The sequence below is a fragment of the Cygnus olor genome, chromosome 5 (genome assembly GCF_009769625.2).
Source record: "Cygnus olor isolate bCygOlo1 chromosome 5, bCygOlo1.pri.v2, whole genome shotgun sequence".
Taxonomy (NCBI): domain Eukaryota; kingdom Metazoa; phylum Chordata; class Aves; order Anseriformes; family Anatidae; genus Cygnus; species Cygnus olor.
Window position 1 is genome coordinate 14,898,172 of NC_049173.1, and position 25,155 is coordinate 14,923,326.

Here is a 25,155-nt window from a genome sequence, read left to right on the forward strand (position 1 = left end):
TGAAAATTACATACATTGAGTGTTGATCTTTTAATCTTAGTAATTTAAGTATCAAAAGAACTTTGACATACTACTATTGTGCTATTAATTGTACTGCTGAAAAATGAACTTACAGTTTAAATATTGGGCTAGGTTTCATTCAGTGTTTCATTAAAAGCGTTTAGTAATCTGTATGTTATTTTGCAACTTTGTAAATACATGTGAACTGTAGTATCTTTTCAAAATACGGTTGAGGAAAGGAATAGTTGCATTGCACTAATACTTACATTTTTATTTGCTTAAATACTTTTTACTGTTTTGTAATATGAAAATAAAAACTTCGATTTGTCAGAAGGCGTGAAACTGTAGAAATTATAGCAACTTGAATATGAAAACAGAATGGTTGACAGTTTATTATTTTGCTTGCCTTTTTTTATAATTTCTGTCTGTATGTACTACTTGTTTCAGTGTCAGGAGAACCTGGAGCTTCTGTAAAAAATATATTTAGTTGGTTATTCTGTCTAGCCATTGGATTTCTGAACTTAGGAATACATTCCCGTTAAAAGTAAAGTTAGTTTTTTACTTTAGAAAGTAACTCTTTATTATCCTTGTTTCTCATTAGAAGAAGAAGTTTTTTTCTCGATGGCTGACATGGACATGTCTCACAGCCTTTCCTCCCTTCCACCTCTTGGAGACCCTCCTACTATGGATCTAGACTTGTCTTTAACTAGTACGTACACAACTACACCAGCAGGATCTCCACTGAGCACTACAGTGGTATGTATAGTATTAACTGCATTTAAAATCTTTTTGAAATCAACATTTTTTCGTTTCATTTATTCTTTGCAATATCAAGAACTGTTGCTGGTCAACACTTTCTATTACTCCAATTTTGCATCTTTCTGTCTGTGTATAGACCTGAAATTGCTTAACAGCTGTCTTGAGACATAAAGTTATTTAGAGCTGATAGTATTCCTTGTCAGCTATGGAAGCTGTATCGGAAAGTTTCTTTGTTTGGCTACCAGGACAGGAAATGGAGAGTACTTGTTTCGAAATTCCTCAGAAATTACAATGGTCGTCTATGAAAGACCCTTTGATTTTTCGTAACTGTATATTTGATATCTGAGTCTTGTTTTAACATGGACTACATGGGCAATGACAATGAAAATACAAAATCATTATATTCATTTCTTAGAGAACAAAAAATTATGCTGTTAACAGATTTGGGGAAGATGGAGATATTAGGTGCCTAATGTTTTATTTAATTAAAGCTATGGAGAATGCATGCTTTTTACAGAGAAACAAGATAATAGATGTTTATTGAGAGAGCAGCTCTTTATCCAGCTTTATAAATACGTGGATAAAGACTACTGTAGAATTAAAAAACATAGCCTAAAGCATATCTACATCATTCAATTGAGTGTTAAAATGCCATGAAATAGCAAGCTGTTGATTGTTTATGCACGTCTTCATGTTCCTTTACCTTACAGTTTATGCGTGATCTAATAAATAAGTATATGAACATCTATTTAGCAAACTTACGATGTAGCATATTTTTATTTTAGCTTCAACCAACTTGGGGTGATTTTCTTGACCGTAACAGACAAGAGCTACAACCTCCTAGAGGTTCTTCGCTTACAGCCAATGTGGTTCACCAGACTTCCTTAAGAAGGACATGTAAGTAAAAATGCTGTTTTACGTTCTACTCTCCAGATAGTTCTGGAAAGAAACTGTTATGGAGCAACTTGGTAAAAAGAAATGAAAATGTTATGAATGTGTTATTGCTGAAAAATTATATGGACTTACTTTTGTATTTCAGCTATTCCATCCAGATCTGTTTCTGTGGATGAATCCAGACCTGAGCTTCTTTTTAGACTGGCAGTGGGAACTTTCTCAGTGTCTGTACTTCATATTGACCCTTTACCCCCACCTGAAAGTTCACTGAACCATAACCCATTGACACCAATGGCTCGGGATTTCTTTGCCCGAATAGAAAAGATTGAGCCAGTTAAGTTTGCAACAGAAGATTTTCTATCCTTCCGAGAAGTGTTTGCAGAAGCTTGTTCTCATGATCACCTTAGGTATAACTTTGCTTATTAATAAATCTAATTTAAGTACATATATATATCTCTTAAGTAAACTTGAATAAAATAAAGAAGTTTATTTCCATTGGAATTGTCACTTAATTGAATTGCATTAGACTTCTTTGTTAACTTCAAAATAGCCTTGTATTTTGACACCTGTTGTCCAAGGTGTATTTTTTAATACAAAAAAAAGAAGCAAAATGCATAAACACTAAAGTAAACCTAGCACCTTTATGATTGATCAATTTAACTAGGTAAAGTTTCTACTGCAGAAAGCTACAGAATCAGGATCATTAAGTAAACTATTTCTTTAGCAACAGATGTATTTTTAGTACCATCTTTACTGCAATAGAGGGATTTCTGTTTGGAGAAGCTTAGGTTTTTACTTAGTGCAAAATAGGATAGTATTAGTAGGGATAAGAAATGTGAAAAAAAAAAACAAAAAGTTATCAAAAACCCTACAGTTAGTCAGGAAGCAATTTTTTTCCCGGAAGTTTTTACTGTCCCAGTACAGTGTATGATGCAGAATGTTTAAGGGTGTAAATATATTTTCTTACCTTGTGCATGTAATCTAGACTTCCTTAGGCACCTGACTCTTTCCTTGTCTATATAAGGATTCCCATCTTTATGTGAATTATACCTTAAGTTAGATGTCTGAAGTGGTCTTCATGAATTTCTCCACACTGACCATTGTTGAACATATGACATGTGAAATCCTTTATCTTTGTTGCTAAAGTTACAATGAGAAACTTCTTTTTAGCTTTTAAAGAAAAATTTGTCAGTTTTAATGATTTTTACAGGCTTGTAGTGATACTTTTTTTACATGTTTAAACATTGACTTTTCATAATTTTATTATTTCATGCTACTTTCTGTAATTCGTAGTTTTCATAATTCAGATTTATAGGTACTGGCATCAAAGTGTCTTATGAACAGAGACAAAGGTCTGCCTCTCGAAGTTTTAGTACTGATTTATCCATTGGGGATATGGAGTTCCTGGAATGCCTTTTCTCTACTGACTCTCATTCCATTCAGCCTCACTATACAGAGGTATGTTTAAAAAAAAAAAAAAAAGGCAGGGAGTTCCCCAAAGAGAAATTTGAATTGTATAATTTAAAATGCTAGATTTTAACTTAGTTATAATTTTTAAGTTATAAGTTTATAAATGCTATGGTTTTAAGATGCGTCTCATATTTTAATTGAAAGCTCAAATGGTGAACCAGACTGCTGTCATTCCTGACAAAAATAGAATTCAGTAGCCAGAATTCCGTAGTTTACCTCTCTTTAAAATATGCTTAATGTAATTTGGGAATTGGAGTAAGATTTTTTTCAAAAACTAACCCATGGAGTTAAGCAATAGGAAGGTTTCTTTAGGTGATGCTTGTTGTTCCAACTCTTTAATGATGAGAGGCATCATTAGAAGTAACGGAACAAATGGATTGAGTAAGTGAATGGACCAGGGCTCTGTTCACTGACTTGAATCCAGAATTTCATGCTATCTGTTCGAGGTAAAATGTCATAAATGTCTTTTCCTATGGCCTCCTTATCCATTAATTATTTTTGACTCTTCTGTTCTAAAGCTGCTGACATTTCATTCTGAAGAAGAAGACACTCATGCTCTGCCATGTCTTCAGCTTCATTATAAGCATTCAGATAATAGAGGACCTCAGGTAAGGAGGGAGATTACAAACACCAAGTTTCTGCATAACAGCATTTGTCTAATTTTGTTCATTTTAACAGAAAGGTACCTTGTACAGCTGAGAGTCCTTAACTCTCAGCTATTATAATTTGTTTCACTATGTTGTTTTTAAGGATTTTAGTGCTTTTTCTCTTTCTTTTCAGGGTAGTCAAGGGAGACTCAGTTCTGTTCCACAGAAAGCAGAATTACAAATAAAGTTAAGTCCAGTGTTTTGTGAGCTGGATATTAGTATTGTAGATAGATTAAATTCTTTACTTCAACCACAGAAACTAACTACAGTGGAGATGATGGCATCTCATATGTACACTTCTTACAACAAGCACATAAATCTGGTAAGTTGAATTTTTTTTTTTTCCAGCAGGAAGACAGGATAGTCTATTTTTTGTTTGTTTTTGTTTTTCACTTCTGATAAAGAACAGCAGCTATCTCATCATTTTAGTGATTGTATGTTTGATAACAAACCTAAAGTCAGTGGTAAGTTCTTTTACTTTTTCTGTTTACTTTGTTTTAGCATAAAGCATTTACTGAAGTTTTTCTGGATGATTCACATACTCCTGCAAACTGTAGAGTTTCAGTTCAAGTCACTGCCCCTGCATTAAATCTGTCTGTTCGCTTCCCAATACCTGACCTGCGGTCAGATCAGGAAAGAGGACCATGGTTTAAGAAATCACTTCAGAAGGAGATTCTTCATCTTGAATTTACAGATATGGAATTTAAAACTGAATTTATAGGAGGGTCAACTCCAGAACAAGTTAAATTAGAACTTACATTCAAAGAGCTAACTGGTAAGAATATTACGTTTAAGTGTTCTTTTTTTATTATTTTCCCAGAAATTATGCAGTTGAGACAAAAGTGTTCTTTTATGGATTAATCGTGACTTTTTTCCTCTTGAAGGAATGCGTTTCCATCTGCAGATATCTGAAGCAGATATCTCTGCTGTAGTTTTGTGTTCTGTACTAAATATCTGCATAAGTCAAAGTAATACTGTTGGGAGATGGGAGTAGCGTGTGTGTGTGTGTGTAGTGTTTGCTTTCTTGTTTTTGAGACCTGAACTACTATTTCTGTTATTTTGTCATATTGTCATACCAGTTTGTTTCAATTTAGGACATCCCTGGGATCTCTGTCATTGTGTTGGAATAAGTGTTGTGGATAGTAGGGAGGCACTAGAACCGGTGCAAGTGAGGAATCTCAATTCTGGTCTAGAAATAAAGTGATTGGTTATGTCTAAAATAATTGCAGTTTAGAAAACTGTAATACTTTTATGTCTCTAATACCTTTAAAAGTAATAAGTCCTTGAGACTGTTTTATATTTGCAACCTTCTCTGCTGCTTTGTCATTCCTTGTACCTTCTAAGGGACTGGCATAATCTAGTGATGCTATGTAAATACAGGTACTTATACATTAGAAGCATCTGTTTTTTCAAACTTGTGATAGCTAGAAGATAATGTGAAAGCATTCTGGTTTCAAAGGTGCCTTGTTAGTAGCATTGATATGTTAGCTTGTTCGACCCCAACCTGAGGAGTGAGCAACCTGAAGTTAGCAGTTGTTATTCCTGTGTTAATTTTTTTCTGTGATCTTTCTCTGTTCAGGTTCATTTGAAGAAGATAAAGCCCAAGCACCAATAAAATTTTTTCAAGTGTCTGGTGGCGTAGATGGAGATATGACATCATCAGATAACTTTGACTGGCCTCGGTAAAATAACATTTTATTTTTCTGTGTGGGTTGTTTGGATTTTTGAAGAACTGTATTTTGAATTTTAATGCAGACTACCTATGTGGCAAATGCTTTAAAATTAATTTTAAAGCAAGAACATATAACTCTTGAAAAGAACGCAAGAATTCTAAAACTTCTGCATTTATAATAATGCAAGTTGGTTTTAATATATAAAAGTTTCTGGGTAGATTTGAGTAAATTTCAGTGAAATGTGGATGATTGGAGACTTGAAACTTTATCCATTTTTATATGTTAGTTTGCATTTTCTCCTACTTTTACAGTGAAGACTGAATACAGACCACCAGCAAAAAGATCTCAGCTGAATTTTGTCTCAAAATGTTAATAAGCTGGTACAAAGTTGTAGTAACAATAAAGAGACTTGCATTATGCCTGTATTACTGCAGCCTATATCACATGTAAGGCAATACAATACCTTACAATTCCTGAATAGAATCACTTAACAGCTGTGACCAAGTAATAAGCTGTTGAAAGAGGTTATTTTAGAATTTGCCATGTACATTTTTGTCACAAAATTCAGTGGCTTTTTGGACAGTATTTTTGTATGGAATTTTTTTCACTATGGTTTTCTTGTATACAAGTAATTTTTTGTAACAGTGTACATACAGTCTGCACAGAACGTGCAGAGCATTTTTTTCACAGCTGCTGGTGGTCTAATAGTATAAACGTTATTTTGGGAGAGCGCTAAGTTTTTTTCTTCGGTCACCTAATGGTCACTTGATAGAGCTGAAAATAGCAGACACAAACCTTTTGGTGTGATGATTCTTGTTCTATATTACCTTGTGCCTCTAAGTTTGGTGATCTTTCTCAATGGTATCACTCCCCCTAACAAATGTTCCTGTCTAATGAAAGATCTCTGATCTTTGACCTGCTTAGTCCATGTGTATTTACTGGCTAGCTAGTAGAGTAGGACACGTGACTGTGGTACCAATATAAAAATTCTCAGCATCTCTAATGGCTTGTTCTGCATAACTTCTCCAATATCAGGATTGTATTGAAAATAAACCCTTTGGCTGTGCACTCCATTCTGGAAAGGATAGCAGCTGAGGAGGAAGAAGGAGATGGTAATTTTCAAGAGGAAGAAGAAGGAGGGCCTCATTCTTTGAAGGATGTCTGTGATATTAGAAGACCAGAGCCTTCTCCTTTTTCTTCTCGTAGGGTCATGTTTGAAAATGAAGAGGTACTATAAAATTTTGTTACTGTGTTGTTCTTATGGTAGATAAAAAAAAAAAAAAATCAATCTCCTACTTTGTATGCATTTTCTGACTCTCAGTTTTTTTTTCCCCACTTTTTTTTTTCTTTCAGATGGTGATGCCAGGAGATATAGTTGAAATGACTGAATTTCAAGATAAAACGATTAACAATTCTCATTATGTACTGGAACTCATGTTACCAAACATTCACTTAACATTACCAAACAAAAGCTTTTACGAAAAACTTTACAATAGGCAAGTATGATAATTTTTTTTGCTTAGTTATTGTTACTTGTACTTTTAGTTCTATGTTCATTGTTCATGAAGGCAATTGAATGCATGGCTATAGCGGATATTTGTGTGGTTTTCTAAGAATATAAAGTGCTCTGTAAATACTCTTCCAAGTTAATATTAGGGACACTATGATATGTCTGATCGGTGCCATAGCAGTCAGCTGCTGAAAAAGTATTTGGCAGATTTTGTGAACATAAATAAGTCCTTTGATTTCGGTGAAAAATCTTTTTAGATCTTTGTTCAGTGTCCAGTTTTGCTCTAATCTTTCTGAAATAGTGAATCCCAGTCTGTGTTTCTGTTAGTTGTTCCTAATCTGCAGAAAAACAAAGCAATACAACTAGATGTAATCAATTAAAAAAAATAAGCATGTAAGCATTATGCTACATATTAGCTACATGAAGAGACATACTGATCTGTTTTAGTCTCGAATAGCCGTTATTTCACTTCCAAAGTGGAAAAGCTGAAACCTTCATTGAATGTTCAGGTTATTGAGTGTACAGGTTCTGTTAGTGTACTTCTGTACTGAATGTCACAGATCTTTAGATACAGAGTTGCTTAAAATCAAAATAACTAATGTTTCTTGTAACTTTGCTTAAAAATTGATGTGGTCAAAATGGTATTTGCCCCTCCCTACCTCCCAACCTATTTATCCAATATGCACTTTATTAATAGAGGCTTTGGTGTCACTGTCAAATGCTAGATTTTGATATGTGCATGCTATAATTATGGAGGGAAAACATTTCCTTATCTATTGTTTTTATTCTTGAATATGTTACTCCTTTTTGTTCTCTTGAACTTTTTCCTCTTCCTTGTTTATGAAGGTTGTTATATGAAATCTGTGAAGGAGATACTGCTTGTTTTACCTTATACTAAGTGCAAATACAGTGATGTGTTTTATATAATAATAATAATGTATTTCTTTCTAGGATCAGCAATGATTTACTGCTGTGGGAACCAACAGCTCCATCTCCTGTAGAAACATTTGAAAACCTTTCTTATGGTGTTGGATTATCTGTGGCCAGCCAGCTCATCAATACTTTCAGTAAAGACAGCTTTAGTCAGTTTAAATCTGCAGTTCATTATGGTAATACATTTCATAAATCCTCTAGAACTACAGTGATAAAAAAGCATAATTGGCTGAAGTGATTAAGATGATACTGGAAAGAATGTGCAAATTTGTAAGAAAGTACTTAAATCGAGAAAGAAAAAAAATTACTTATTAAGTAAAATAAGTGTGAAGTTGAATTACATTACTGTTGGGAAAATGAGTTATTGGCATAATGTGTGCTAGCTAGAAAGTTACTTGTCATTTTATCTGTTAGATGATGAGAGTGGATCAGAGGAGGAAACACTACAATACTATTCTGCTGTTGATCCAAACTATCGTTCACGCAGAAGGAAAAAGCTTGACTCTCAGAACAAGAACTCACAAAGCTTTCTGTCTGTTCTGCTAAATGTGACACATGGATTAGTGTCAATATTCACAGATGTAAAGGTAAGGCACTGTCTGGAAAACAACATGTAAAATCAAACATAGTATGTAAAAAGTTGTTCTGTTGTTTTGGCCATGGGACCCCTTCATACTTCTATATCCTGTTTTCTGGAAGGAACAAATGTGTATAACAGTTCTGTAATCTTCATGCTACTGTGCTGTAACGTGACATAATATTTTAATGATTTATTTATTTATGTGCTTTTTTTTTTTTACTTAGCTATACAGAGTAACTAAATGCAAGCAGAAAAATACGTGTTAGTAGCAAGTGTAAAGATAATTTGGACTATCCAACTGCAGCAAGCAATAATTTACCATTTCTGTTCTTCCTTCAGCAGGATGATGGAAATATACTGGAAGGAAAATATGGCGAATTCTGGTTTGAATTCAACAGCGGTTCACTTTTTAGTGTGACTAAATACGAAGGCTTTGAAGACAGACACTACGTTTGCCTCCATTCTGGCAGCCTCAATTTATATCATCAAGGTAGGGGTGGGATTAAGGTGGCTGTGGGGGCTAAATTTGAAATGAGATAGACTTGTAGTTCTATAGGAGAAATGCTGTCGCCCTACAGCCCCCCTGCCCCCCCCGTTTTCTTTCGTCAAATAGTATGTCATTTGGCTATAATTCATTGGTAATGCTCCTAGAGTGCTACAGTAATACAACTGCATGATAACTGTATTTGTCTAGTTGTTAGTTTAGTTCAAGCTTTCCATGGCAACTTCTGATCTTTAAAGATTTTGTGGTCCTCTTGTAAGTATTAGCTAAACAGTCTGTTCTTTAGTTTGAAAGTGAACACCTCCTACGTGGTGGTAGTAATTTGATTTTAAAAAAGTACAGGTTACCAGTGCAATTCAGGTTGCTCTGTCTTCTTGGGTAGCTAATTGTAGTCAACAAGTGAAGAATTTTAAGCTATGTAGTTTGTGTCTGATAACCCGCACGTAAATAAACTTCTTATGTGTTTCCCAGAGACATACCCCTGACTCCATGTAACCCACAGGAGAACCATGTTTTTAAATGTTAGCTAGAACCATGGTTTTAAATATTACATCATGTGCAACCTCAGTTCCACAATTTGCAGTTGTAAGTGTGCATGACTAACTTTATTTGGTGGTAATGAAAAGGATTTTAAAGGTAATAAGAATAAGAAGAATGTTCCTTAACTATTCATCAGTAACAGCGTTGAACCACAAGGTAACTTGTGACAAAATCTCTCTGCAGGTATGGTGGATGGGGTCGTCCCTTCATCCGAAGTACGACTGCCCAGCACGATACGTCCCCATTGGTTAGAACCTACTATTTGTTTTTCGGAAGAAGATGGTCTTAGTAGGACTACTTCAGATGGTGTGGGAGTGGACTGTCCAAATATGTTGACCGTTGCAGTCAAAATCCAATCAGATAAAATAGAGAGCAATACAAAGGTTTGTTTTTTCAAATTTCTGCTTTTAGAAATTGAGTTATCTCAGTGTACATGGGAGCATTTAGGTTTCAGATTACAAAGGTTATAAATGAAGAAACCATGAATTCTGAGCCACTTTAATTCTCTGTTAAAATTGGAGTCTTTTGGGTAGATTGTAAAGTTTACACATCAGCACAATTTAATAATTCTTCCAATGTTTCACTTTGCATGTCACAGTATATTTACAGAATTTATTTATTGTCCAGTTGACCTTTTTCTTGTTGAGTTTTAATCCAGTGAAAAACAAGGCAAAAACAAATATTTAAAAGCTTTTCTGTTCAGCTTACTAGCAGTGTCATCTAATAGGCAGCCTTTTGCTTACCTGTTTGGAGTAACACTCTGGTAAATGAGTGGTACATTTGGCTTCAACACTAGCATTCATTAGCATGGCTAAAAGATGACCTGTTAGCTGGCATAATGATGACAAACAAGCTGTTAGAGTTATCTAGAGAAGAAGGAATCTGCAGACCAGCACAATGTCACTGTGGCTCAGTTGACTCAGGTTTAAACAGCATAATAAGGGACTGCATTGGGTTTGTGCTCCTGGTAATTCCTGGGGAATCCCAGAATAAATGAATTGATAGCCTTCCAGCCACCACCACCAGAAAATTGATAGCAGTCCTATCTATCCTGTTGCAACAAGTATTAGATTGTGTTAAATAGGGTTTCTATTTTGGGAATTGAATTTTTAATTCTGGCCAATCTAGACGATTCTGTCTAGACAATTTGTGTTCAATTCCAGGAGTAGAAGGATGGCTGTTTCACAATCTAGATCTCAAATAGTTGCATGTATTTCATGTAAATTGACTTGTGCAGCTTTCTTGTACAGGAATTTCTAGTTGCTGTTGGACTAAGAGGAGCCACCCTTCAGCACAGAGTGTTGCCTTCCGGCTTAAGCTGGCATGAACAGGTCAGATTGCTACAGTTTTCTCAACTGCATCTTCAATTTCAGTTTCATTACTTTAACATAATGCCTTACTTTTTTAACATAATTGCTTTAAATATCAAACTAAACCTCAATGGATTTTTTTTGTGTTAGGTTTTGTCTTATTATTTTACCAACTTACTCAATTTAAGTAATGAAAACCAAACAAAAACCTCACAACGCAACAAAAATCCCACTACTCCTAGCCCTGAAAGCATTTTTGCGTATTTTCCCTCTTGCTCATTCCTTTTGCATCATTCCTTCTCTCTGTTTCCTGTTTTGCATTGTTTGAATAACAGTGATGGAAAAGAATTTGGGGAAGCAGTAAGCAGCTGATTACGTAAATGCTAGTAATGCAAATTTCTGAATCAGAGGGCCTGTATTGATCAGATACAGATGTGTAGCATAGCAGTTAAGGCTAGAGAGCCTAGAATGAGAAGCTGTGTGTAAACCCGCATAAGCAAAGATGTGCCATCAGTAGAGTAGCAGTCTAGTTGCATGTATTTACATGGACGCCATACTGATTTACAGATGGTAAACCTTGTCATTTAAGCTTATAATGCTTATTCTTCAGTATGGTGGGCATATTTTTTGTGTTCATTTTTATTTATATAACTGCATGGAGCTGCACTCATTGCTTTGCACACAGATGTGTTACTACATTTATCTCTACATAGTGCTCTTATGTGTTTTTGTAGCCTGCTTTACATGGTGTTGCTTATTTATTGAGCTCAGTTACTGCTGTGAGGGCAGTGAAATTGGCCAAAGGAGTAGGTAGGGAAAATTATTAGAAGACAAGTAGCCAGTTAGGTGTCTGTGGATTGGTCTTTTCATACATTTAAGTCTGCAAATTTGGATGTTGTATTTTTTGCCTTATATACATTCAGTGCTTTTCTGTATTCATACACTTGGTAAGCACCTTTAAATATCTGAGCTTCTTTCACTCCCTGTTCCTTGCACTAATCAAGCATTTTATTATCATACCAGTTACAGATTTTCTCTTTTCTAATGTATTATTGTTTGTTAAATTAGCAGATATTGAAATATTATAATAATATGTTTGTGATTTTTAGATTTTATATTTTTTGAATATTTCTGATGAGCCTGTTTTGGGATATAATCCTCCAGCTACAGTTACAACTTTTCATGTACATCTGTGGAGTTGTGCTCTTGATTACAGGTAAATAAAATGCCAGTGTATGTCACTTGGTGGCACTGCAGCTACATATTTATTCTTCAGGGATGTTCTAGTTTGCATGTTGTTAAGAACATTTATTTAGTCTTGTTTGGAAAAAATGCTTAATAGTGTAAGCAGTCTAAAGTAGGATAAATATTTGTCTGAAAATCGGAAGATTTAGTTACTTTTAAGTGTGTATGGAGTATTAATATATATATATTTTTTTCTATATGTTGTTAGGCCTTTATTTTTGCCGGTCAGATCACTACTTACTGTTGAAACTTTCAGCATTTCCAGCAGTGTTGCAGTAGATAAATCCTCTTCTACTCTCAGGTATGAGTTTAAGTGCTTGTGAAGCGTGGAAGCTTCTGTGAAACTTGTAATGCCTGTTTACTATTTGATCTATGAAGCATTAATATTGTGTAAATGGTTGCACTGGTGAAATATACCATTGAAATATACTCTGCTTAGGTGTAATTATTCTGTTTATTAGGTTAAATACATTATTTAGTTGGATTACTTCTATTAACAACTAGCAATTCTGCAATTTTTAATAGAGCCAGTTGAAAGGTGTCCTGGAATGAAATTGTATTTTCTTAATTAGGAGCACTTTTAAGATTTCTTAAAGATTTGCTATATGTAGACAAGTAATTACTTAACAAAATATTTAGGGATTATTGTCTACCTCTAAAATTTTTAAGACAACTTTATTCAAAGTTAAATATATATTCCGTGTATATCCACATCAGAATGTGCATTTAAGTTCCTGTAAGCACATCTTTGTTCTGATGTGTTCTCTTATGTGAACTATCTGTCAAGTTGTTTATTTTTATTGATACAACCTTACAAATGACCCTTCAAACAAATGTCTTGTTACTTTATATTTAAAAAAAAAAAACAACAAAAAAACTAGAAGTATTTGTTTAATAATTCAGCATGCCAAAACACATCATTTTTTATTCTAGAAAGGGCCAAGTTTATAAACTAAGAAGCCAATAAAATCTTATTAGTGATGGTGAATGAACGTTGCAGTCATTAGATCCATGTTACACAGTTACCTGATGGATTTGGAAATGATGAAATGTTGAAGAGTTTTTGGATTTATGATATCTGAGATATATTTGTATTTTAAAACATTTTTGTATACTAACTTCATATTGTTTCTGGTGAGTCACACAACATTTCTTTATCTTGTTTAATTCATCTCTATTTTTTTTGTTGTTGTTTTTTTTCTCTTAGAATAATTTTAGATGAAGCTGCTTTGCATCTGTCTGACAAATGCAACACTGTTATGGTGAACCTCCATAGAGGTAAGGACCTTTTTAGTTTAACTGTAATCAATTTCTGAATTTCTGATAGGACCTAAAGAAATAAAATTACAGGAATATTCAGCATATATGAGTTACTGAAGAAGATCTGAGAAGATAAGGAGCAGCAAGTTGAATATGAATGAGTAACGTGGTGTTGATGAAAATGAGTGTTCTTGTTTGGATTTGTAGTTGCAGAAGCGTGTCAGAGAACAGAAACTTGAAAGTCCTCTTGTTCTTGTTACAGCTGCATATTAGGTATTTGAAAAAAGCATATTTTGTAAAAATCTGAACTTACCACAGAAAGAAATAAGAAAAACAAGCTCATAAAATGAGTTATACGTTCTCAATAGCTGTACTTGAAGGGTTCTTTATCACGTGGAATTCTAGGTAGTCTTTTCAGAAAGATACCGACTATTTTACTCTCATTCATACAATAACAGCCATTAGAACTGAGGAACTTAGAGCAATATTTAAAAATAAATTGTAAAAATAATGAAGCCCTGTGTGCACAAATGGGTGTATTTAGTTTAGGTCAGAGGTCCCTAATGAAGTACGGAATAAAGGTGTGCTTACTGTGTTTAAACAGGAAAGAGGGGAAATAAGTTATTTGTGGTACTGAAGGATTACTGCAGTATTAAAATGTGCTCTCTCTCCAACTTCGGCTAAAAAACTCCTGAGATGCTTAGTCACCCAGCTTTTGTGTGCTTATTTCTCTAACTCTCATGGGTGGGATGAGGATAAATATCTTAGAGATTACATTGCACACAGATGGTTGCTGTGGGGGTGATGTATTGTACTGAAGATGCTTGAATTCTTATTTTGCATAGCTGCTGCTTGAACTCTGACTTTTCATAATAGAAGGAAATCCAGAAATATAAAAGATTTTGGCAAAAAGATCCTTTTTTATGCTTATACTATTTCTAATTGTTTAATAACCAAAAATATATAGTAAGGAAATGTTTAAGTATAGTACTTTCTTTTTTAAACGCATTGTCTTTCAGATTATGTTCGTGTTATGGATATGGGATTGCTGGAACTAACTATTACAACAGTAAAATCTGATTCTGAGGAGGAAAGAGTAAGTATTTAATCACAACTAAGTTAAAAAGTAAAATCTGCAGGACAGATATGTGACTTGAAAATTACTTTATTATACTTAGAATCTATTTTTTTCAGCTTACATGTACTATTTTTTAAGTCCATTTTGACTAGTTTAACTAATTTAAAAACATCTGTGTACAGAAGCTGTTTTTATGCAACCTTAGAGTGGTTTTAAGAATATTCTCACGTTTCTTATCTAGACTAAACCACGTTTTGAGCTGCATTGTTCCAGTGATGTAATCCATATTCGCACCTGCTCCGATTCATGTGCTGCACTAATGAATCTTATACAATACATTGCAAGTTATGGTGATCTACATCCTCCAACTAAGACAGAGATTAAATGCGGAGTTAGCAAGCCGAAAATGAAGGTATCAAATAACACTGACTTAACTCTACACTTCCTGGTAATGTGTTTTAGTTTTGATACCCATGTCCTATTTCCAAAGAATATGAGAAATTCTGAAGTTAACAAGAAAGTAACTGATTTTATCTAACTCAAAAAAAAATGTTTGAGAGTAAAATACTACCTTTTTTTTTTTTCCCTGCTTTGGTCACTACCTGATAGTTTAAATATTATGTGCTATTTACCTATTGTACTTTATTCATATCCCTCCAAAACAAATTCCAGGATACATAAGAGCTGTCCTAGTGCTCTGTTGACCTAAAAGTCGCACTAGCATTTTTCAACCTAAATGATTCCGTGATTCTGTGAAATATCCTGAATCATAATTTTCTAATCTATTTTATGAATTGTCTAGCTGATAGTTTCAGCTTACTTGATGCATTTGTGGTCGGTTATCTTAGTTTAACAGCCATATTTCAAGACGTATAGCAAAATCTTGTTTAGTGTGATGTTGCAGTTACTTTTTAAGGTATGACTGTATAGTTCATCTCCTATAGGTAGAGAGTTTTAGCCAACCCTCTTCACATGGACCAGCCCTTGCTGAATCAGAGCAACAGATTTTACGGGATTTGATGAGTGATGCTATGGAGGAAATCGAGACTCATCAGACTGCATCTGCCATGAAGCCAGAGTCTAATGGTAAGAATCCTCTGGAGGCATAGTAACACATAAAGAGCAACTTTTGAGTGGAAAGTGGGATTGAAAATTTTGTGTGTATTGAGATGCTGCAGCAATAATGGGAGTGTGCCTTTAATGTCTGAAGTCGTCTGTTGAGTACTAGATTCTCACTATTAGTAACAGTAATGCAAAAGTAATTTAATATTCTGGACATTTACATATTAGTGAGATAGTGAAGACAGCAAGGAAGGAATCTGGCTTTGTGGGACTCTATGAAAGACCTCAAATTTTCTAAAAAGTATGTTAGCACAGGTGTAAGTTCATATGGCATACTGTGATATGGAGGAATCAAAGACCTCCATTTTGTATACAAAGGTAGTTCAGGAGGATGGTACAGTTCCGAGACACAGAAAAAATTTGAAGCTATGAGGCATTCTTTTAATTAACAGATAGAACAAGATCATTGATTTAATTGAAAGATTATAACTTCTACGTTCTGGGCAGCTCTAAATCCAGGTTTAAATTGACTAAGGATTTTGTATTGCAAATAGTGATAATATTTATTTCCACAATGTCCTTGTTTTGATGGTGAAATGTGAGCAATCAGTGTGATACTGAAAGTTATAGATAGTAAGACCTGTGTTTTTTCTTTATTTTGTTGGTACATCTCTACTAGTAACTAGATATGATTAAATTGTAATTGTTTTGATTGTATAGTAGGTTAATTTTTGAAAATTGTATTTATAGTAGGAATTGATTTGAGATATAAGCAATTTCTCTTCATGATGGAACAAGTTTTAAGTGTTAAGTTACTTTGTTCATATTTTCATATTTTATAAAGTTTTTTCCATTGAAACATGTTTTTTCTACTTTTCTTCACCTCCCAGGTGTTTTGGATGACAGGTCTCAAACTCAGGAGCCATCTTGCTCAGATCTCTTCCTGTTTCCAGATGAAAGTGGAAATGCGTCACAAGATTCAAGCCCCACTTATGCTTCATTCACTCATCACCTGATAAATGAAGCTGTGGGAGATGTTCCTGCAGAAAGTGATGACTTCTGCATTCTTTTCGCCCCCAAAGTCGCTGTTGCTGTAAGAAGTTTTAAGAATTACTTAAGGATTTTTTTTTTTTTTTTAAGTAAACGGGGTCAGAGGAAAGCTTATGTAAGACCTGGAGAAATTAGTCTTCATAGTGTTTTTTGGGGGGGCTTTTTGGTTGATTTTTGTTGGTGGCTTTCTCATTGAGAAGTGAGTATTTTATATATTAGTGGACACAGTATCACAGAAATCTTTGTGTGCAAGGACTTCATGCACTGTTGGGGATAAATGAAGCTATTTTCAAATATATTTATAATTTTTCAATATCAACGATACGTAATCGTTCTGTGATCTGAATATTATGTCAAAGTATATTGGTAGTTTTTCTACATTTTATTTATGATTTATTATTGCTATTTTGGCTTTACAATAACAGCATAGTTTAAAAAAAGGTTGTAAAAAATTACAATACTCATCAAATTAATATCTTTGCAAGTCTTTAACATTTTATTCATTTTTGTCGTAGTCTAAGCTTTCAGTGCTTTAATGGGCATGAGGTTCTTACAAACCTCAGAGAAAAGCTTGTGTGTCACTTCACACTACTATCTGACCACTGCATTAAAAGATTTAGGAAACTACTCAAACTCTTTGAAAGCAGCTTGTGTTCATGTTCTTCATATCACCTCTGGTTGTATTCTGTTTAATAGAAGTAGTTTTGGATTCCTGAATAGAAGATGTATTTGACACATTGTGTTTGAGCTAGCGGAGTAGTCTGAGGTCTTCCATGTGCATGTGGTGTGTGTGTGTGTGTGTGTATATATATATATATGTATATGTTTGCTTGTTTGTTTCACCTCAAAATGTTTTATTTTGATTTTTAGTTTGGATGAGGAGTTATTATTTTAAACTTCTTCTCAGCTTCTACTTTATTCTTATGTGTATCTATGTTACTCTGTAAGAATCATTCCTAAACCAAGCCTGTGTTGTGTAAGCTTCAGAAAACAGTACAGAGTAGTCTTTTTTTCTCTTTAAAGGAAAGAATTAGACATGTCAATAAAGAACATGAACTTCACCTTCTCAATATCATGTACTTTTTTAGGACAAAGAAGAAGAACCAGTAATTAAAAAAATGGTTGATGATGCAATTATTATAAGGGAAAATCATTTCAGCCAACCTATAAAAAAAACAGATACAAGCAAAGCTCCCCTTCATTTTCCCGTTCCTCTGGTACGCTATGTTGTGAAGGAAATCTCTCTTATTTGGCATCTTTATGGTGGAAGGGATTTTGGGACTGCACCACCAACATCTCCAGCTAAAAGTTTCATGTGAGTGTTTGACGTAGTTTTTGTACATTAGGACATTTTAAAATACTTTATTTCCCTTTAATTTGAGATTGTATAATGAGATTAACCTCAAGTTTTCCTCACTTGCTCCTTTGCTTCCTCCACATAAGGACTGTTGTTATTCAGTTTAGCTTGATGTATTTTTCCATGTCTTAACCTGAGCAAGCTGTTTTTTGTTGTTTTTTTGTTTTGTTTTGTTTTGTTGTCATTCTTTTTTGTTTTTCTTTTTTGAGGGTGGAGGGATGGGTTTGCTTTTAAGGATTATTTGAAAAGTTAAATTTTCCTAAGCAGTTTGGTATTTAAGGTGAGTTTCAGAGACTGTGATGGCTGGAGTCTGATTTTACTGATGTCACATAAGCTAAAGAGGAATTAATATTGTCACGGCCAAAATTAAGGAAATGTTTTATTAAGGTGAATTTGGTAGGAAGCATACACCTTGCACTTTAAGTATGCATTACTTTAGCAATAAAAAGAAGGGATTTTGTTTTGGTAAACAGTAACACAACTTCCAGTCTCTTTTTGTCTTGTAACCCAAAAAATCTTAGTGAGTAATAGACAGTGAAACATGCACATTCTTAGAGTTGGACTTACAGTGAGATGGCTTTAAATTTAGACTAGGAAAGTGTACTTTCTTTTTCTTTAATTTCCACAGAAGTCCCCATAGTTCTCCTTCTCATACACCAACAAGGCATGGAAGGAGTACAGCATGTGGGGGAAGAGGAAGAAACCCAGATTTCCTAATGGAAATACAATTGAGCAAGGTGAACGACTGTCTGTGTGTGAATATGTTTGCATGTTATATAGGTTTAATATCAGCTTTCCATTAGATGCCAGTGGAGGAAAGCGTACTCAATTCTATTTACATCTAATCAATCACATTGAAAGGGGTAGATGTGTTTAACAAAAAATATATTTGTTGTTCTAGCAGAGTAGTGCTTGGTTGCTGACCGAACCTGTTTCTAAAGATGGAGGATACCTATTATAATACTCTTAAAGTTTGTTTTCGCCACGCTGTACAGCAGCTGTTCTATTTTTCTGTCTTCAGTTCTACTCTGAATTAATAGACCTATTATGAAATTCAACATTTAGCAAAATAATTGGGATGTAGATCTGTTGAGACATTTGGTTTCCCATTGGACAGCTGGTTATTAAACAACATCCACTTATGGGAAACACAGCAACAATATCATGATATAACATTATTTACCACCCTTCAGGAATAATTATGCTGCTATTGTTTTGAAGCCTGTTAGAAACTAGTAGAAACTAGGTGCATGATTCAGGTGCTATGAAGAATATTGGCAAGGAGTTAACCAAATCTTATGTTAAAGGGATCAATAACAGAATATTATTTTAAAATAAAGTTTTCCCAAACAAAAGTTTTCTCAAACACTTTCATAAATACAAAAATGCACTACGTAAAACTGAATGCCTTTTATAATCTGTGTGTACTTCTGGAGTTTAAAATTTGTGTGATGACATTAGCACTTTGATATGATTAGTATCAAATGTTTTTGGCAAATCTTATTCTTTTTGGCAAAGCATGGCATTACAATAAAAAAGAGGTAAACAGGAAGAGTTTAATATTCCATGTGGAAAATTTAATATGTGGAACTGTAATGTTTCTTAATTTGCAGGTATTTAACGAGTAGGTATTTGGTGTTAGTACTGAGGCATAAAGTTTTTTCATACTTCTTAATGTTGTGCAAGGTGGTATAATAATAACTATATTTAAACAAGAATCCAAGGAGAAGAAAACACTGTCAAAATTGGGAAGTTTCTTAACAGTATTTATGATCAACTATTCTTGTCAACACTTACAATGTTATCACATTTATCTGGAGTACAGGGTGCAGTGTTAAAATCTTGGTATCTGGCCAGTAAAAGCCACTGTTCTGGCCTACCCCAGACAACTTGCAGACAAGTATGCTATGGGAGTTAAGACAAGGCATGATCTGTAAGAAAGGAGATGCAGCTACAGGATTGAGAGGAAAAAGCAGAGTCCATGCTCAAATGAAAAGCAAAACTTGTACTTCATTTAACACCATTGACTCTTTGTTGTGGTTTGAATCGACATACTAAAATATGAGTATGTGCACAAATAGGAATTGAAAGATTTCTAATGCTAGGGTATTGAAAAATCTGAATAGTTTTCAGAAGTCCTGTTATTACTGCAAATTTAAAACAGTGGACTGAGCTTTAAAGTTCGTGTGGTTGGTTTTTTTTGTTTGTTTGTTTGTTTTTCAAGTACTATTCTGTTGTTAAAACTTTTTTTATCACTGGAGCTGATTATGTTGTTTTTCTTCATGTATTAAAAGGTGAAATTCCAGCATGAGGTATACCCTCCAGGTGGTGCAGAAGGTGAATCCAGTCTGTTGGAACAGCCAGTGTCACGTCAGGTTTTTATTGTTCAAGACCTGGAGATTAGAGACCGCTTAGCTACATCACAGATGAATAAATTTCTTTACCTCTACTGTAGTAAGGAGATGCCCAGAAAAGCACATTCAAACATGGTAAGTTTATGGAAAATTTTATTTCACTATAATTATAGTGGTTGGACTATCATTGTGGAAGTTATATACAGTTCTTAATATTGCAGAAGAAGGGGCATGAAGCATGAGATCGTGGAACAATGAAGTAGTATAACTTATTTTGGTAGTTATTTTCTTGCCTCCTTTGAATATGAAAACTAATGAAAAAGTCAACTCGAATATTAGTATGTGAGATATTAATTTTCTTAAAGTTCTGTCATTTTTAGAAGGTATATGTGTAGGACTACTTAAACAGCTTTCAAATTTTGGTTTTGAACAAACATTGCTTGTGTGTGTATTCTTACAATTTTATAGTCTTACTGCTTCTGTAATTTATGAATTTAATTTTTTTTAGAGTTCTCATATTGTTGGTGTAAAAATGAAATTAAAACAAGCTACTTATTCTATACTAGCTTTAGAATTAGCAAGTGAAATCAGATCAGTACAGAACTTTTGCAGTAAATATTTGTCCTAGCTAGTGTTCTGAAATTTAATAATTGTGAATGTTACTACTTACTTATCTTGTTGCTGTCCCTCAGTTAACAGTTAAAGCATTGCATGTCCGTCCAGAGTCTGGCAGATCCCCACAGGAATGTTGTTTACGCGTTTCACTAATGCCACTTCGCCTCAACATTGACCAGGTTGGTTGTGATAATGAAATATATATATATATATTTATAAATATATATTTGATGGTGTGCTTTCCTCCAAATACTTGTGACCATCACACCTGTTTTTATGGGATTAATTCTCAGTTTGGTACATTTTCATTTATGATCACAGATAACTTTAGATCTCTGCTTCTCTGTTTATGTCTGTGTTGGAACTTGCCTTGTTTTCTAGCTATTATAGAGGCTAGACTTTACATTTAGAAACTAAAAATATCTATGTAACTGGCTTTTTTCTTGAGACTACCAGTTCATCTTCTGAGATTTCTGATGGTCTCTACGTGTCTTGAAACGTCGACTTCTTAAAAGCATATGCTTAAATGTGGACAATCTTGCTTTGTTTGCTAATGAGGTAGTTTAGTTGTTTTTAACTGAAGAAAAATTAATGATTAACCTAGAAGCTGTTCACACCATTTTAGTCAAGGGCAGTCGACACTTGAGGACTCGCCTCTCTACTGTGAAGTGTTTGCTTTCCTTATCAACTGCAGAGGCATGAAGAACAGAAACAGGAGAAATTGTTTTACATTCTTTAGCGAGCCTTCAGTGCACATTGGAGACCAGATTTTCCTTCTGCTCATAGAAGAATTCTACTCTGTATTGTTTGTAATAATTTCATACAGAAAAATAGTACGGAAATACTGCCATCTAGTGAGGAAATACGTACCTTCTTTGTAACTCTTCTGTTTTGTACCATAACCAAATTCACCTTTACAACTTCTGCAAAATAAACCACAGCTTTCCCAGAAGCACAAGGCTGTGCGCAATTATGTCAGAAATTCTTGTTATTTCTTAAGCTGTCTGCTGATCAGTTAGAAACAAAAAAAGGAAAGAAAAGAATGTCTATATGTCCTTAATCATAGGATGAATAAGGCAACGTGATGCATCTTTCAAAAAAGAAAATTAGATGTTAAAATATGAAGACATTAACAAGACATTTAGCAACCATAGAGTTATTAATGCCTTTTAAGGAAGTAATAGTGAGATCTGATCTGAAATTATTTGTCTGCAATTGATGGTATTAGTATAAAATGAATATAGCTAGGCTTGAATACCCTTTTACTGGAAATCGGAGGAATGTTTATAGCCTTTAAAACGCTTGAATTCTGGTACAGGCTTCAAAATGCGTGTAGAGATGATGAAAACAACCCTGGAATTTTAAAACAGAGTTAGATATATTATTGTTGTGGTTTAGCCCGGCTGGCAGCCAAACACCACACAGCCGTTTGCTCACCCTCCCCCCTCCCTCCCCGGGATGGGGGAGAGAAACGGGAAAGTGAAGTCTGTGAGCTGAGATAAAGACAGTTTATTAAGACAGGGAAAATAATAACAATAATAATAATAATAATAATGGTATTAATAGTAATAATGTGTACGAAATAAGTGATGCACAATGCAATTGCTCACCACCCGTTGACCGATGCCCAGCCTATCCCCGAGCAGCCGGCCCCCCCCTCCACCCCAGCTAGCCACCCCTATATATTGTTCAGCATGACGTCAGATGGTATGGAATACCCCTTTGGCCAGTTTGGGTCAGCTGTCCTGGGTCTGTCCCCTCCCAGCTCCTGCTGCATCCCTAGCCTGCTCGCTAGCAGGACAGAGAGAGGCTGAAAAGTCCTTGGCTTGGTGTAAGCACTGCTCTACAACAATTAAAACATCAGCATGTTATCAGCGCTCTTCTCATTCTAATCCAAAACATAGCACCCTGCCAGCTACTAGGAGGAAAATTAACTCTGTCCTACCTGAAACCAGGACAATTATGCAATCATATTATATGTAGCAGGGGGCAAGGACCAAGAGAGCCTTTGCAGTTCATGTCCTAGATTTCAAAGTGGCTTCTGCTTAAGGATCAAAATAAGGAAATGTGTTTTGTTTCATATCTCTATAGAGATAGAAGACCTGGAATTGTAGGTTATATTTTTTAGAGAAATGGGTATTTGTCTTTCCCCTTTATTATTTTTTTTAACCTGATTGTATTTTATTTTTGACACTAGGATGCCTTGTTTTTCTTGAAAGACTTTTTCACTAGCCTGTCTACAGAAGTAGAACTCTTAGTTACTCCAGATCCTGAAGGTACACTTTAAAATATCTCACATGAAAATGTTTCTTCTTTCTCTTTTAGTATGTATGCATATCTATAAATGTACATGTGAATCTCATGTATAGAAGAAGTTATGATAGTGACCAAAACCCAGCATTAGTAATTATTTTTTTTATTATTTTTTTTAAAAAAAGATACTTGGGGTATTTTTGGTTTTCATAAACACCAACAAAGTTTCTGAATGTCTGGGAGCTCCACTGTATAACATGTTTCACTGAAATTGGAGCATAATAAATAAGAACTTATGAAAAATTGGAGAATGTATATATAATTAGGAGTTCCCATTAGATAAAACAAATGCATTATTTTGTACCCCTTGCATAAAGGAATATATCTGTCTAATAGCTTGAAGTTGTGTAACCCATTGAGAAGAAACAGCTCAAGTTTATAAATAGGCAATGCAATGTACGTATGTAAAGCGATACTTCAATCAGTATTTTGAAGCGACACTTCAAAAACAGTATATATTGAAATGCACATTTCCTCTATTAACTATATTTGTGAGTTTATTAGCAGCTATCCTTTCCCTATTTCTGTTGAGAGGTCATACTGAAATGCATAGGTAATGAAGTGTTGTGCAATGTTGCTATTAAAATTGGATGAATTATTTTTGCTGATACATAAATCTCAACTTAAGCTTCTTGTAATGATTTCTAATGATATTTAAGAATTTAAATATTGTCTGGCTACTAATTACTACAAATTAGTATTTGCACTTAACTAAGGTTAAGGTATAAATAAGGCATAAGTACAGACTTTTTGTAATCACTATGGAAAAATTAGTCTGTTTAATCTGTGTGATCTCTTATTATCACAGTTAAAAAGTCTCCTGGTGCTGAAGTTACATGTAGTTTGCCCAGGCATGTCAGCAGCCTTAAGGACCCAAGTCCAGTCATTTCTTTCTCATCACACAAGCAAACAACTGAAAATGGTACCTTTGATCCTATGGATGTGGTTAATGGAGATGATCATCATTTCTCACAAGAAGCGACGTCATACAGTGATCAGCCAGTATTTTTCAGGTAAACTTTTGTTACAAAATTTCCAGAGACACACAACTGTTCTGCTCATTGATTTAAGAAAGGGTGATGATAAACTAATCACACCTTATGGACAAAGTGCAGTTGTTGTTTTTTATTCACTGATAATAGAGATCAAATGTATTTTTTTCTATTATGGGAAGGCAACTAATGAATTTATTACTTACTTTTGTACAATACTGTGCACAAGAAAATACAATTAATTAAAGTTGTGCCATGTACAGCACCAATATGTTATACAAAGATATTAAAAAGAGCAGGATCGTCAACTTTCCTGTAAATACTACCTTTGATTAGATTTTAATAAACCAAGAAAAGCTAAATTTGCAGTTGTATTTTGTCCGATTATTCTCAAGTGCTTAAGCACTAGCATGGTATCTAGAGGACTTGTGGTTTAAAGAAAAGGATGCGACGCTCTTTTCCAGGAAGGTGGGAAACCACGGGCTACTTTTTGAAAGGATAATCTTATTTCTGATTTATGTTTCTTACTGTAAAATTTCCTTTGTGTATCTTAGAGAATTTCGTTTTACATCAGAAGTTCCAATACGGCTTGATTACCATGGCAAACATGTATCAATGGATCAGGTTTGTATATAGCGTTGATGCTGTAAAACAAAATGTTTGTTTTGTTCTCTTTTCCTAAGAGTTGGACTCTATTTTATGCTTTCTACTCATTATTAATGTGGTTTTGCGAATTGTAGAGCACTTTTGTCTTATAGTTTCAATAAAACTTAATCTTGTTCCATCTGTAATCTGAATATTGAGGGATAGATCTTCTGGGTGTGACTAATGCAGAATGAAACCTGAAAGTCATGTTTATCAGCTTAGCGACAGGCTGGAAGTCTTTCTGCACAGCTGTAGTGTCCCTCAAAGGATGATACCACTGTCTGATGCTAGAATTGAGCATTTCATTTTCTATCTCAGTAATGCCAGAATAATGTTACCTTTTTTTCTTCTGATTTCCATCCCTTC

The 25,155-nt window shown here is 34.3% G+C and overlaps 1 protein-coding gene across 5 annotated transcripts in view; it reads left to right on the forward strand.

Annotated features, from left to right (window-relative positions):
* The window catches only part of ATG2B (autophagy related 2B), a 48,688-nt gene that overhangs the window by 17,744 nt on the left and 5,789 nt on the right, over positions 1-25,155 (forward strand). For 3 of the 5 annotated variants that reach the window (XM_040557769.1, XM_040557766.1, XM_040557770.1), the window contains 29 exons: positions 602-756; positions 1,545-1,656; positions 1,799-2,060; positions 2,961-3,111; positions 3,642-3,731; positions 3,904-4,092; positions 4,272-4,545; positions 5,350-5,452; positions 6,479-6,671; positions 6,797-6,939; positions 7,905-8,062; positions 8,301-8,473; positions 8,806-8,956; positions 9,692-9,891; positions 10,759-10,839; positions 11,928-12,034; positions 12,272-12,364; positions 13,271-13,341; positions 14,343-14,419; positions 14,643-14,813; positions 15,346-15,487; positions 16,354-16,556; positions 17,602-17,828; positions 18,499-18,607; positions 20,165-20,359; positions 20,917-21,018; positions 23,037-23,115; positions 23,961-24,165; positions 24,699-24,768. In XM_040557769.1, the coding sequence (XP_040413703.1) occupies positions 602-756; positions 1,545-1,656; positions 1,799-2,060; positions 2,961-3,111; positions 3,642-3,731; positions 3,904-4,092; positions 4,272-4,545; positions 5,350-5,452; positions 6,479-6,671; positions 6,797-6,939; positions 7,905-8,062; positions 8,301-8,473; positions 8,806-8,956; positions 9,692-9,891; positions 10,759-10,839; positions 11,928-12,034; positions 12,272-12,364; positions 13,271-13,341; positions 14,343-14,419; positions 14,643-14,813; positions 15,346-15,487; positions 16,354-16,556; positions 17,602-17,828; positions 18,499-18,607; positions 20,165-20,359; positions 20,917-21,018; positions 23,037-23,115; positions 23,961-24,165; positions 24,699-24,768 (4,286 nt within the window). The remainder of the gene's footprint in view (positions 1-601; positions 757-1,544; positions 1,657-1,798; positions 2,061-2,960; positions 3,112-3,641; positions 3,732-3,903; positions 4,093-4,271; positions 4,546-5,349; positions 5,453-6,478; positions 6,672-6,796; positions 6,940-7,904; positions 8,063-8,300; positions 8,474-8,805; positions 8,957-9,691; positions 9,892-10,758; positions 10,840-11,927; positions 12,035-12,271; positions 12,365-13,270; positions 13,342-14,342; positions 14,420-14,642; positions 14,814-15,345; positions 15,488-16,353; positions 16,557-17,601; positions 17,829-18,498; positions 18,608-20,164; positions 20,360-20,916; positions 21,019-23,036; positions 23,116-23,960; positions 24,166-24,698; positions 24,769-25,155) is intronic. The other 2 variants (XM_040557768.1, XM_040557767.1) reach the window with 2 other exon arrangements.